General features: G+C 45.9%; 1 protein-coding gene across 1 annotated transcript; it reads right to left on the bottom strand.

Annotated features, from left to right (window-relative positions):
- Positions 1-1,548: 1,548 nt before the first annotated feature.
- Positions 1,549-10,788, bottom strand: LOC123491168. The gene is made up of 11 exons (XM_045221009.1): positions 10,686-10,788; positions 4,375-4,505; positions 3,985-4,119; positions 3,805-3,847; positions 3,611-3,664; positions 3,405-3,473; positions 3,162-3,231; positions 2,625-2,708; positions 2,140-2,268; positions 1,851-1,916; positions 1,549-1,750 (listed from the first exon to the last, which is right to left on the bottom strand). The coding sequence occupies exons 1-11, from the start codon at positions 10,738-10,740 to the stop codon at positions 1,549-1,551; spliced, it is 1,038 nt and encodes a 345-aa protein (XP_045076944.1). The 5' UTR covers positions 10,741-10,788.
- Positions 10,789-12,167: the final 1,379 nt, after the last annotated feature.

The raw sequence follows: 12,167 nt of genomic DNA, 5'->3' as shown, positions 1-12,167 counted from the left end.
TGTTTGGGTTTCTTGCGGTTAATTTGCAGTCTACTAATTATTTATAATTATGTTCTGGCCCCCTTACCATACACTCAAGAAGAAATCGGCCCGCGGCTGAATATAGTTGATGATCCCTGCTTTAGGATGATATGGACATTAAATGCAAAAATGCTTCTATCAGGGTTATTGACTTGGATTTGTGCCACAAATGCTACAACGTTTGCTTTTCTGTGACCAAGTACAGTAAACAAAACCAAAGCATGGATTGCTTTCTTACCTTGTCCATAGACTGCTTACAGGGTAAGAACAACAATATGTAATTTTGCAGTTTGGGTGAATTATCCCTTTATGCCTGCAAGACAGAGTACATAGGTGAAAAAGGGTGTGCAGTAAAATTAGAATATAGCCTACCATTTAATGAGCACAGAATGTATAATATAATGTTCCTAATGTGCTTTTCAAATATGGCATCTGGCATAGTAATACTTTGCTTCATAAGGCATTACACATCCTGGTGATAATGCTTTATGCAGTTATATATGTTCATGAGCAGCTATTAGCACCTATGTTGTGCATCATGATGCATTATGCATAGAAGGTGTTATTAATGCACCTTTAATGCATTATAAAGAGAACATCCATATGAAGTGTTCCCTGTTTGAACTGATCAATCATGATTTCCTATGAAAATAATGGTTTAAATAAAGTCTGATGTAATATCATCTAGAGTCTAAAATGGAGCATTAACTTTCTTTACTGAAAGTAGGATTACAGGTGTGTGTTAAATGTCTGTGAAAATGTTGCTGAATTGGGACAAATTTTGCAAGCTTTTTTAACACTGACATGCTAACTCTCAATTCAGAAATAATGAATAATTGCTTCAGTAAAATAGAGCATCTGAGACTGGGCCCTGTGAGAATGAGGCCTACTCTAAATAACACCTAGTCAATGTTTAGCTCTTTGACATGTCCATAAGACATTGAGACCTCATGACCTTGGAAATGTCTATACCAGAGAGGTTCATGTTTTAATAATATTTTCATGTGTATGTTACATATAATTGCTTGTATGTATAGTATATCATACTAGTAAGTACTAGTAAGTACTGTATGATCTTACCATACTTTCATATCATTTTATATATAATGTTGTATAGCTAATATGTGACGTGTTGTATCATAATCAGTTATAAGTCGCACTCACTCATTTTCAGATAATAGTAATTAAACATTTAGATCATAATAATTTAGATCATAATAATTTAGATAAGTTATCTAAAAGTATTGGGCTGTTTTTGAATTTCAACTGATTTCACTAGAATATGTTTCCTAACCTATCCAGATTACAGCTGTCGCATAGAGAATTAACTTAACAAACTGTTGAGGTTTCTGAAAATCACTGTTCAGTAAAGCACACTGTTCAGAATGTGTCTTGGGGTTGATATGACTGATTATGATGAAGCTAGTCACATATGTGTATCTTATAATATGTACTGTATATCATATATTACTGTATTTTATCATATCTTATTAGGTTCTCTTTTGTTATACAAACGTCCACCGCTTGTTACAGTTCTCCTCTTCTTGACTCCATGTCATTAGGTCCTTTGTCCTTGGTGACGGTTATCATCAATGAGTACTGGATGTAGTGAAGTTTACCTGATGTCAGGGGGTTCAGCATGTGTCTTCTGACAGGATTCAGGGTCTGTTCCCCACTGTCTGCTGGCTTCCTGTCCTCCCCTTCTAGCACGCCTTCCTCTCCTGGGCTTCTAAGGGTGATTATTACATGGATAAGAATTTAAGGATCTGTTTTAGAGGGGTACACATGGTCTACATGTTCATGGCCTAAATTACAGAGGAGTGACTCACCTGCAGAGGAGGGGTGAAGTCTCACCAGCACCCTGACCTGGAGCCCCATCGGTCAGGTGTGATTCCCTGTGGAGTAAGATACAGACTGGATCAGGAAACAGGAACTCAAACAGTTATTGAACCTCCTCTACCATCCCTTGCAACACTTTTGATCCACCACAAATAACACTTTACTCCATAGAGGCCGAGACTAACATGATCCATGGGATCAATTCTAAAGGGAGAAATTAGATTGTCATTCAATGGATAATGAGGATCTATTAAAGGAGTTCTCGTGTGGAGAATTTACCTGACAACCTTGGGTATATTCAGTGGAGGGGAATCAGCATGTGTCTTCTGACAGGATTCAGTGTCTGCTTGGTCATTGTCTGACGGCTTTCCGTCCTCCACTCCTAGTACGCCTTCCTCTCCTTGGTCGCTAAAGGAGAGATTATTACATTGCATTTAATGATATTGTTTGGGAGGGGTAATATTTTGTCCATGTCCAAAGCCTACATTACAGAGGACTGATTCACAAATATTACATTTTGTGTAGCATCACATGCAACTTTAAAGGCAAAAGATGGCTGCTGCTACATGTAGCGGATATGAGTAGGGCTCATGGTCTCGTGATGAGGTAGCCCTGCCTGCAACTTCACAATAAGTGTCACCCACGGCCCAACAGGACATTTCTGCTTGGGCTAACAGTCAAAACGTTGGTTTCTCCCATGGGAGACCCGTGTTCGATCCTGCCTGTGACATACACACAGAACAGTGTAAAAGCCAGGATCTCACCGGTCAGAGAGCACCTGTCCATTCGTCTGAGGTTGAACCAGAGTCTCAGCATCAGGAGGCAGGTCATCAGTATGGTCCTTAGTGCTGTAGGAGTAATAAGACATACAATAATCAGAGTTCACATTTATTATGACCCCTTCCTCCACCACCACAATGTCCTCTATGGAGACAGAAACTAACAGAAACTAACATGACCCCTGGGATCAATATATATCAAGGGATTCTGATGTGGAAAAGTTATTGGTCTGGCTTGGAAACCTATGTAGTAAGACACAGTATGCATTAAATCAGGATACATTTCTATTGAACACACAACACTATAAAGGGCAAGGAAATAACTTGTAGATGGTAATAAAATAAACAGAAGATTTCTGACGTAATTTTCTGAGAACACAACAGTTTGGTGGTCTGTAAAGTAAACTTGTGATTGGGGTCAGAACCTTTTCAGTCAAGTTGTTTTAATACGAAGGGGTGAGAATTGTGTGCCAGTGGTTGTATGTGGAATGTACTGTTGTGTCATAATGAAACTGCCCTTACCCCTTCTTCAGCTTTTTGTCCACTAACCAACCAACACCGAGCAAAATTATAATGGCAACAGCAATTACAACTGAAAAACTAGAGACAGGGTTTACAATCAAAGCAACAATCCTAATTGTTTAAATGGTTGAACACAGTTTTGCCCATTGATAATATCTATGATATTGTTTAAACTATTTCATGTTTTTAAGCTTAATAAGAGAGTGTTACTTTACCACACAATGATCACCTGGACTCACTCACCTGGGATGAGCCATGGGTGAGTGTTGTTATGGTCTTGGTTTTTCTGGTCGGCATCCTGCTTCACATTATCTTCAAAATAAAATGAAAGACATAGTTAATGAAATTCATAACAGAGAAGCATTTTGATGACTACCCAACAGAGAGCCACTGGAAACAACAGCCCTCCTTCAATATGCTATGCTCTGTAGTTACAAAGGAACACTCACCTGTAGTTTTATTCTGCCACTCAGGCGATTTCTCCAAAGGCTTATTTGGCTCATCTAGAACAAGACAATATATATATATATATATATATATATATATATATATATATATATATATATATATATATATATATATTGTATATATATGAATGTGTGAAACAAAACAACAAACTTGAAAAGCAATATACACATCTCACCTGATGCACCAGACACAATGAAATAGGTCCAATGCTCCTGATTCTGAAATATGATAACATCAATATATTTACATTTTATAATCAAATTGTTAACATGCAACTGGAATGTTTGATCTGGTATTGTACTTTACAAGGTAACTGTACATAGCCTAAACGGCAGTGATAAATAGCCATACTCACAGTCAAACCACTTATGGCAATATGGTTTACGTTCACACACTCTGGGAGGGTGATACATGAGTAGTTGACATCAATCACATTGGGTGCTGGTGTAGTCTTTTTGTGTTGGCAAAGTTCCGCAAGCCACATAGAAGACTGTGGAAGAAAAAATACAAAAGTTAAATTAAAAATCTACCACTCAAAAACAATCTTCTACATGTTTGAATACATTTGTCATTAAACTGTATCTACTGTCTATATTGAAGTGTAAAAGACAGTCATATTTTTGATTCTACAGTAATCTGATAGTGAAGCCTGTGAATCAATATTGAATCCCAAGTTTGCAAGTCGTACATCATCTGTAGTTGTAGTCACGAGAGTCTTGTGAGATACAATAAACAGATATCTTACATTATTGGAATCCACTGATTCCCACTCCACGCATTTAGGTTTCTCCTTCTCATCTACACAGTATTTGTAAGTATTTCCAGTTTGGAGGCTTGCACAACTAACATTCTTTGTTTCTTCTTCGCCCCAACATCCTGTAGAAAAAATAAGGAAGAGATACTGTATGTTGAAAAACAATTACCACAGCCATCTAGAGCACATATCTTTAATTACTGCTGTTGAAGAGATACAAATGTCCAGAAGAAGCAGCCTGCTTTATAAAGACGATAACGTATGATCGTGTTTGCATCACTATTTGTAGCCATATATCCCCTCCTCCCTCCCTCCATCCTTATTTTTCAATGTTTGGGGGTGGGAGGATACAGAGGGTAACAGGTTTCACTTCTGGAATTTGGAGGAATTTGGAATAATGGGGGTTGGTGGATAGGAGTGGGAGGGAGGGAGGGAGGGAGGTAGGGTGAATGGAGGGTCTGTGTTGCTAGTTCTGCTGTACCACACCTTTCTGTGTTCATGATTAAGCTAAGCTACATTATACTAGGCCAACTGGTTAACCCTGTCCTCTTATCTTCCACAGTCTAACTAATATAAAGCCTTGTACCTCTATTCTGGTATCCCTTGGGAGAGATACTCTGACCACTTCCTGGTTAAATAAAGGTTAAATAGAACATTTTAAACTTACGACACAAACCAGATGTGTTTTGAATAAATAAAAACAGTTTAAGTTTGCAGAACCTGATAACATTAACATATAGTGATATAGTTTGTAGAAGTGCAGGAGAGACATCTCACAACCAAAAATACACCGTAACAGTGTGTCAGTGTAGCTGTAGGTGGGTGTGGTGGTGGAATCAGGCGCAGGACGCACAAAGTAAGTCCAAAAGACTTTAGTTGTTTGGCAACAAAACACAGCACGAAAACAAATGCCCTGAGGCGAGAAACTCCGCACGCAGGCGAAATAAAGCGGGCGCACAAAATACGTGCGACAAAATACTCCAAAACACAGAATGGAGAGCAGCTCAACCGAGCAAACTGTACAGACAATAGCTAAGCGCACGACAGTGAAAACAATCACACACAACACTAGACAAACACAACGAGAACTTATAGGACACTAATTACACTAAACGATAACAGGTGTAACAACAATCAGACAAAAGCAACGAACATAGAAACATGCAACGGTGGCAGCTAGTATTCCGAGACGCACGAACGCCGAAGCCTGCCCGAGCAAGGAAGAGAGGCAGCCTCGGCCGAAACCGTGACAGTACCCCCCCTTGACGCGCGGCTCCAGACGTGCGCCGACTCCGGCCTCGGGGACGACCAGGACGACGCGGAGCAGGGTGCGTCGGGTGCCCACGATGGAATTCCGTCAGGAGAGACGGGTCCAAAATGTCTCTCCTCGGCACCCAGCACCGTTCCTCCGGGCCGTACCCCTCCCACTCCACTAGATATTGGAGACCCCCCATCCGACGTCTCGAATCCAAGATGGACCTCACGGAGTACGCCGGTGCCCCCTCGATGTCCATTGGGGGCGGAGGAGTCTCCCTGATCTCACTTTCTTGGAGTGGGCCAGCTACCACCGGCCTGAGAAGAGACACATGGAACGAGGGGTTAATACTTTTATACTCAACAGGTAGTTGTAATTTGTAACACACCTTGTTCAACCTTCTCATGACTTTAAATGGCCCTACAAACCGCCGACCCAGTTTCCGACAGGGCAGGCGGAGGGGCAGGTTTCTGGTAGAGAGCCAGACTCGATCACCAGGTGCGTACACCGGTCCCTCACTGCGGTGGAGATCGGCGCTCGCCTTATGACGACGGAGGGCCCGCTGCAGGTGGACGTGTGCAGCGTTCCATGTCTCCTCCGAGCGCCGCACCCACTCATCCACCGCAGGAGCCTCGATCTGGCTCTGCTGCCAAGGTGCCAGAACCGGCTGGTAACCTAACACACATTGGAAAGGGGTTAGGTTAGTGGAGGAATGGCGTAGGGAATTCTGGGCCATTTCGGCCCAGGAACGTACCTTGCCCACTCCTCCGGCCGGTCCTGGCAGTATGTTCTAAGAAACCTACCCACATCCTGGTTCACGCGTTCCACCTGCCCATTACTCTCCGGGTGGTAACCCGAGGTGAGGCTCACCGAGACCCCCAACCGCTCCATAAAAGCTCTCCAGACTCTGGAGGTAAATTGGGGACCTCGATCAGACACAATATCCTCGGGTACCCCGTAGTGCCGGAACACATGGGTGAATAGTGCTTCGGCGGTTTGCAGGGCAGTAGGAAGGCCCGGCATAGGGAGCAAACGACAGGCCTTAGAAAACCGGTCCACAACGACCAGTATAGTGGTATTCCCCTGTGAAGGAGGAAGGTCAGTAAGGAAATCCACCGAGAGGTGAGACCATGGTCGTTGTGGAACGGGCAGGGGTAGTAACTTACCCCTAGGCAGATGTCTAGGCGCCTTACACTGGGCGCACACCGAGCAGGAGGAAACATAAACCCTCACATCCCTCGCCAACGTGGGCCACCAGTACTTGGCACTAAGACAGTGCACTGTCCGGCCGATACCAGGGTGTCCAGAGGAGGGTGACGTGTGAGCCCAATAGATCAATCGATCCTGAACCTCGAGCGGAACGTACTTCCGACCCTCCGGGCATTGAGGTGGACTAGGGACGGTGCGTAACGCCCGCTCGAGTTCAGCATCGACCTCGCACACTACCGGTGCCACCAGACAAGACTCCGGCAGTATGGGAGTGGGCTCCACGGACCTCTCCTCCGTGTCATACCGCCGAGACAGTGCGTCTGCCTTACGGTTCTGTGACCCAGGGATGTACGTGATCTTAAATGTGAACCGGGTCAAAAACATATTCCACCTCGCCTGGCGAGGGTTCAGCCTCCTCGCTGCCCGGATGTACTCCAGGTTACGGTGGTCCGTCAAAATGAGGAAAGGGTGTTGAGCCCCCTCAAGCCAGTGCCTCCACACCTTTAGGGCCTGTACTACGGCTAACAGCTCCCTGTCCCCCACGTCATAGTTTCGCTCCGCCGGACTGAGCTTCTTGGAATAAAAAGCACAGGGGCGGAGTTTAGGTGGCGCGCCGGACCGTTGCGACAGCACGGCTCCTATACCGGCCTCTGACGCGTCCACCTCTACCTGAAATGGAAAAGAGGGATCCGGATGCGCCAGCACCGGAGCCGAGGTAAACAGGTCCTTCAGCCTCCCAAACGCCCTGTCCGCCTCGGCTGACCACTGCAGACGCACCGGACCCCCCTTCAAAAGAGACGTTATGGGAGCTGCCACCTGTCCAAAACCCCGGATAAACCTCCGGTAATAATTCTCAAACCCCAAAAACTGCTGCACCTCCTTCACAGTGGTTGGCGTTTGCCAATTACGCACGGCTGACACCCGGTCTACCTCCATCTTCACCCCTGACGCAGACAACTGATAACCCAAAAAGGAGACCGACTCCTGGAAGAACAGACACTTCTCTGCCTTGACATACAGGTCGTGCTCCAACAGTCTCCACAACACTCGGCGCACCAGGGCCACATGCTCGACTCGGGTAGGCGAGTACACGAGAATGTCATCGATGTACACGACCACCCCCTGCCCCTGCATGTCCCTGAAGATCTCATCCACGAATGATTGGAAAACTGAAGGAGCGTTCATCAACCCGTATGGCATGACAAGATACTCGTAATGGCCCGAGGTGGTACTAAAGGCTGTCTTCCATTCATCGCCCCCCCTAATGCGCACCAAGTTGTACGCGCTCCTGAGATCTAATTTAGTGAAGAAACGCGCCCCGTGCAATGATTCCGTCATGGTCGCAATCAGCGGGAGTGGATAACTGTACTTCACCGTGATCTGATTGAGACCACGGTAATCAATGCACGGGCGTAATCCTCCATCCTTTTTCTTCACAAAAAAGAAACTCGAGGACGCAGGGGGAAGTGGAGGGCCGTATGTATCCTTGTCTCAGAGATTCGTCTATGTACGTCTCCATAGCTCTCTTCTCCTCCTGAGACAGAGGATACACATGGCTCCATGGGAGCGCAGCTCCTGCCTGGAGGTCTATCGCACAATCTCCCTGCCTATGGGGGAGGCAACTGCGTCGCCCTCGACTTACTGAACACAATAGCCAAATCCCCATACTCAGGGGGAACGTGCAATGCGGGCACCTGGTTTGGACTCTCCACCGAGGTAGCCCCTACGGAAACGCCTAAACATCGACCCACACACTGGGCAGACCACTCCATCAGAGCCCTCTCCTGCCACGAAATAGATGGGTTATGGGTACTCAACCAGGGCATGCCCAGCACCACTGGATACGCAGGCGAGTCGATCAGAAATAGCTGGATCATCTCCTGATGACCCCCTGCGCACACATCCTAAGTGGCGCAGTGACCTCCCTGATCAAGCCCGCACCCAACGGACGGCTATCTAGGGCATGAACGGGGAAGGGGACGTCAACAGGGAGAAGGGGAATCCCTAAGGCTAAACAAAACTTCTTATCAACAAAATTCCCAGCCGCGCCTGAATCTACCAGCGCCTTATGCTGGGAATGAGGTGCTACCTGTGGAAAACGCACAGGTATACAGAAATGTGCAACAGAGAGCTCTGGGTGAGTGGGGCGCCTACTCACCTGGAAGGACTCCCCAGTGCGGGACCTGTCGTCCTCTCCCCTAGGAGGCCATCCCCAGCACCTAGCCGCGGTGTGTCCTCCCCGACCACAGTTGATGCAGGAGATGGACCCCCTCGTAAGCCGACCCCTCCTCTCTCTAGCGCCAGCGCCCCCGAGCTCCATGGGGCACGGCTCGGAGGCGCTGGAGGGTGAAATGGACGGACCCCCCTCGGGACGTCCGCGGGTAGCTAGCAGGGTATCCAGCCTGATGGACATGTCGACGAACTGGTCGAACGAGAGGCTGGTGTCCCTACAGGCCAGCTCCCTACGGACGTCCTCGCGTAGACTACATCGGTAGTGATCGATGAGAGCCCGCTCATTCCACCCTGCATCCGCCGCTAGAGTACGGAATTCCAAGGCGAACTCCTGGGCACTCCTCTTCCCCTGCCGGAGGCAGACCAGACGCTCCCCCGCCGCTTTCCCCTCCGGGGGATGGTCAAACACCGCCCTGAAGCGGCGGGAGAACTCGTCGTAGGTGATGGTGTCAGCGTCGATTCTCCTCCACTCTGCGTTGGCCCATTCCAACGCCTTCCCGGAAAGGCAGGAGATCAGGGTCACGGAGGGCGCCGGGTGCACGGTGGCCAGGTAAAGCTCCACCTGGAGAAGGAATCCCTGACACCCGGCCGCGGTTCCATCGTAGGCCCTCGGGAGCGAGAGTCGAACTCCTCTGGGTTCCGGAGCGGGAATGGGCTGACCTGCCGATGGTGCGGGCAGGGAGGATGGCGGTGGAGGAGTCCCTCGGGTCTCCCAGCCTCGGATGGTGGTGATCACCTCCTGCAGTGCGGACCCCATCCGCAGGATCTGGTCATTTTGTTCGCGGACCCTGTCCTCCAACGTCGCCTGTGCTGCTGCGGCTCCTGCTGACTCCATCGAGAAGGGTGTGTGATTCTGTCAGTGTAGCTGTAAGTGGGTGTGGTGGTGGAATCAGGCGCAGGACGCACAAAGTAAGTCCAAAAGACTTTAGTTGTTTGGCAACAAAACACAGCACGAAAACAAATGCCCTGAGGCGAGAAACTCCGCACGCAGGCGAAATAAAGCGGGCGCACAAAATACGTGCGACAAAATACTCCAAAACACAGAATGGAGAGCAGCTCAACCGAGCAAACTGTACAGACAATAGCTAAGCGCACGACAGTGAAAACAATCACACACAACACTAGACAAACACAACGAGAACTTATAGGACACTAATTACACTAAACGATAACAGGTGTAACAACAATCAGACAAAAGCAAACAAACATAGAAACATGCAATGGTGGCAGCTAGTATTCCGGAGACGACGAACGCCGAAGCCTGCCCGAGCAAGGAAGAGAGGCAGCCTCGGCCGAAACCGTGACACAGTGCTGGTACTGTAGCCAACGCCCCCAAAAATGCTTTACTGCCAACGCCATTTTGAAGAAAAACTGGTTGTGGGACAATTTGTATTTTGCAATCTCTCTTTCCTGAGATATGTAACTTTTTCAAATTGAACTGCAAATAGCAAAGAGATAAGCAAACCCTCAAGACATCCAAAAAGCTAAACCAACTACACTAAATATGTGCCAGGAATTCAGGGTGGCTGCCACACATTGGGGAGACTAAAACATATGAAATGTCAGCAGCACCCAGAAAAATACAAAGAGAAGACAATGTTCTTACCTTGAATTAACAGGAGGTTTGTCAATAATAAACCAAATAGAGAAGAAAATGACATTTTGACCCCTTATTACAAACAACTGCGTGGTGCGTGCTGAGTTCCAGTCTGTCGGTGCAAAGCAAATGAAGGCGGGAAAGACACAATTTCTCTTGTTGTGTAATAAACGGAAGTTACATCACAAGGAGGAGCAACAATAACGTTTTGTGAACATTAAACTAGTTTTTTTGTCTTCAACTTAAGGCATTCAAATGAAAAAGTCACAATATTTTCAATCAATTTTCCTTTCACCATGTAAAGCCTCCAGTAGGATGACAACTTGTCTGATTCCTACTGGTGGGGCAGTCTGATAATAGTGTTATGCTTTAGTGCAATTTAGGTGGTGCACTGCAATCTGTGTCTAAAGTGCAGAACTCATTACTAAGTCCATATTACCTGTCTCCTACCAACTTGACCTGTCTAGAAGGTCACAAGGTCAGTATAAACTCAGGGTCCTGCACACAACACTTCTGACCACTAGAAGTGGCTATTGTTGTACTGTAGGAATGAAACACATGCTTTTGTAGAACTTTACCTAATGGTAGATAACTTTACCTCATGGTAGATAACTTTACCTCATGTTAGATAACTATACCTCATGGTAGATAACTATACCTCATGGTAGATAACTGTTTGAATGATTCAACAGGTAAAGTGATCACAAGCAATTAGCGTTTTTAACATGTTTATAAAGATGATGAACACTCTAGGTTGACTGTGACATCTGACCGTCAGTGAGTGGAGGGTGTGAAGAGAATATCATTATTACAATCATGTGGTACATTTCAGAGTGGGAAGAAATAGGAAAACATAAGTAAAGTCATCATCCATACCATACTGTACCATACTGTGCCATATTGTACCATACTGTGCCATACCATCATTGTCTCCTGTGTGTTACTGGTGAATGCATCAGACATCCCACAAAGACAGACAGTACTTTAGACTCCATACAGTCTGTGTACATGATCAGATCTACAGTGTCTTGCAAAAGTCTTCATCCCCCTTGGCGTTTTTCCTATTTTGTTGCATTACAACCTGTAATTTAAATGGATTTTTATTTGGATTTCATGTAATGGACACACACAAAATAGTCCAAATTGGTGAAGTGAAAAGAAAAAAATAACTTGTATTCACCCCCTATGCTTTGAAGCCCCTAAATAAGATCTGGTGCAACCAATTACCTTCAGAAGTCACATAATTAGTCAAATAAAGTCCCACTGTGTGCAATCTAAGTGTCACATGATCTGTCACATGATCTCAGTATACAGTGGGGGAAAAAAGTATTTAGTCAGTCACCAATTGTGCAAGTTCTCCCACTTAAAAAGATGAGAGAGGCCTGTAATTTTCATCATAGGTACACGTCAACTATGACAGACAAATTGAGAAAAAAATCACATTGTAGGATTTTTTATGAATTTATTTGCAAATTATGGTGGAAAATAAGT

Source organism: Coregonus clupeaformis, chromosome 7 (genome assembly GCF_020615455.1).
Source record: "Coregonus clupeaformis isolate EN_2021a chromosome 7, ASM2061545v1, whole genome shotgun sequence".
Lineage (NCBI taxonomy): Eukaryota > Metazoa > Chordata > Actinopteri > Salmoniformes > Salmonidae > Coregonus > Coregonus clupeaformis.
This window is presented reverse-complemented; position numbering and strand designations above follow the sequence as displayed.

Bases quoted from the DNA above. Each gene is read 5' to 3' on its own strand.
- LOC123491168 (XM_045221009.1), bottom strand. From the start codon at position 10,740: ATGTCATTTTCTTCTCTATTTGGTTTATTATTGACAAACCTCCTGTTA. The intron at 3,848-3,984 runs GTGAGTATGGCT...ATCATATTTCAG, and splicing joins TTGCCATAAGTGGTTTGACT to AATCAGGAGCATTGGACCTA. The intron at 3,665-3,804 runs GTGAGATGTGTA...GTCTTGTTCTAG, and splicing joins CATTGTGTCTGGTGCATCAG to ATGAGCCAAATAAGCCTTTG.